The following is a 2,304-nucleotide window of genomic DNA, read 5'->3' as shown; positions in this document are numbered from 1 at the left end:
GGGCAGACAAACATTGTGCTCTTAAATTCTTAATAGAAAAATAATGCAGCATAAGAAACATCGAGCGACAGGCAATGCAGTACAAATACTGAAAGACCTCAAAATAAACGAGAGAAATATAATGAACCAATCCTTGAAAAGAAAATAATAAGAATATATGGAATATGGAGAAATAACACTTACCCTGAAAAACACTTTTCCTTGTATAAGGCCATAAGGAACAGGGCCGAAATGCCGTGAATCATGGGATGCAAAGATGTTATCCCCTTGAATCCAAACATGCCCCTTTGGCACCTATGGGAAAAGAGACTATAAATTAAGTAACAAATCAAACTTATTGGTGGAAGTATAAAAAAATAATAGAACAATCATTGGTGTCAAAATAAAGCAACCTGAAAACAATAGGTTTGAAGTGCACACCCGCACACAAATAATGATTATAGTGGGCTAAGACTTGATAAGTATATTCAAATTAAATGACGCTTGATCAAAATGTCACTAACCATAATAAAAGTAAACACAAGAAGATTGGTGTTCAATTTTAATTGCGATTAGATTCAAATTAAAACAATTCATCTTGGGCAAAACATATAAAAGCATACCATCAACACTCATCTCAACACTTAGGGTGCATTTGTTTACAAGGACAGGATAACGAGACATGGACACAAAAATACAAAATTGTTTGCCAGATGAAACATGGACAGAGACATTGTGTCATGGGACACTAAATTAGTGTATTTTGTGTCCTTCCTGTCAGGAAGGCCACAAAGACACTGGGCAAAGACCTATAAAGCACGGACACTTCGCCGAGTTGTCATGTCTGCGTGTTAGACACATTTCGGACACGACATTCATTTTATTACCAAAGAAAATACAAAAACACTAATTTTTGTATCTCTATCCTTTGTGTCTTATTCTCAGTATCTTGTCTCGTTCTGTTCTCAAAACCAAAAGCAGTCTTAAGTAACATGGAAACAATGTACTTCTAGTCTATAAATGTGAGAAACAACAGTACAACCCTCTACACAGTCTCCTACTCCTGCATAATCTCATTCATGATAAATGTCCACAAGACATCTAAAGTGGTTAAATAAGCATCTCAAAAACTCATCTAAGCTAAAAGCATTATTTATCTTGATAAAAACATAGAATTAAATGAATTTGTCAATGGCTTCTCAATCTCATGACCAAATAAAAAGGAATCACATTCTCCTATCCATCCTATTTGAGCAATTCCCCACTTCTTCTCACTATGATCCAATGCAAAATGTACAAAACAATCAATTGGAAAAACTCCTTCACAATCATACACAAACAAAAAATAAAAATAAATAAAATTGCATCCAAATTACAATAATAAATAATGAAACAAGAGCCAAAAGAAGAAGAAATCATAGCACACACCACAGCAACACGAGTAGCATCACCAAGCATAGGATCAAAGTAAGTAACAGTATCCCCTTCCATTCCCATAATCCTTTTGGTAAGGCACCTCTTAGGGTCCAACGGTGACCGAATCACAACCAAGTCACCATGCCGAACCTTCCCAAGCCTCTGAGACACGTGTTCAACCAAAACGATGTCGCCTACCATGTTGAGTGTGGGTAGCATACTAGGCCCATACACCTGCAAGTAGAAGAGTGAAATTTCTTTCAATTGAACCAAATGGGTGTCCGAAAATCACAAAAAGTTCGAAACTTTGCGTTACGTGAGTTGGGGAACAGAAGTAGGTGTCCGTAATGTGAAGGCAACAGAGGAACTTCACTGCTATGGCTGTTCGGTCCATAGCTTCCTTTGCAATGCCTCTCCATTGTGACATGTAACTCACCAGTTTCATCTCTCTCTCTCTCTCCCTCTCCCTCTCCCTCTCTATCTCTGTCTCTCTCTCTCTCGCTGCTTTTGTGTTATGTACTTATGTTCTCTGTTTTATTTTTTTTATTTTTATTTGTTTTGGTCGAAATGTTCTGTTATTTTAAGCTTATCTTTACTTCTAAGATGAATTTTAAAGTAATTAAGTTTTGCTTAATTTATTTTTTTTAATAAATTTTAAATATTTAATAATTATTTGTTTTTATATTTTTAAAATTAAATATTAATTTTTTATTTTTTTAGTAAATTATTAAACAAACACTTTTAAACATCATAATAATTAGTTACTTTTAATATACATTATTGAAATCTTGGAACATCTAAACAATAGTAGTAATGTAGTGTACTAGTGTAAGGATGCAATTTAAAGCTTTTTCTTTTTTCCTTTGTTGGTAGATGAAATTTAGAGTCTTATATAATATGATAACAATT

General features: G+C 34.0%; 1 protein-coding gene across 8 annotated transcripts in view; it reads right to left on the bottom strand.

Annotated features, from left to right (window-relative positions):
- The window catches only part of LOC107614342 (mitochondrial inner membrane protease subunit 1), a 6,197-nt gene extending 4,274 nt beyond the window's left edge, over positions 1 to 1,923 (bottom strand). For 7 of the 8 annotated variants that reach the window (XR_002352403.1, XR_002352404.1, XR_001614396.2 and 4 more), the window contains exons 1-3: positions 1,712 to 1,923; positions 1,408 to 1,629; positions 184 to 294 (exon numbers count right to left, since the gene is read on the bottom strand). Coding sequence is in view for 4 of the 8 variants with exons in the window: in XM_016316556.2 (XP_016172042.1) it covers positions 184 to 294; positions 1,408 to 1,629; positions 1,712 to 1,840 (462 nt within the window). In the remaining 4 variants the exon portion in view is untranslated. The remainder of the gene's footprint in view (positions 1 to 183; positions 295 to 1,407; positions 1,630 to 1,711) is intronic. The other variant, XM_016316554.2, reaches the window with a different exon arrangement.

This window comes from Arachis ipaensis, chromosome B08, assembly GCF_000816755.2.
Source record: "Arachis ipaensis cultivar K30076 chromosome B08, Araip1.1, whole genome shotgun sequence".
In the NCBI taxonomy this organism is placed as follows: Eukaryota; Viridiplantae; Streptophyta; class Magnoliopsida; order Fabales; family Fabaceae; genus Arachis; species Arachis ipaensis.
Note: the sequence above shows the minus strand (reverse complement) of the source record. Positions and strands in the feature narration are given on the sequence as shown.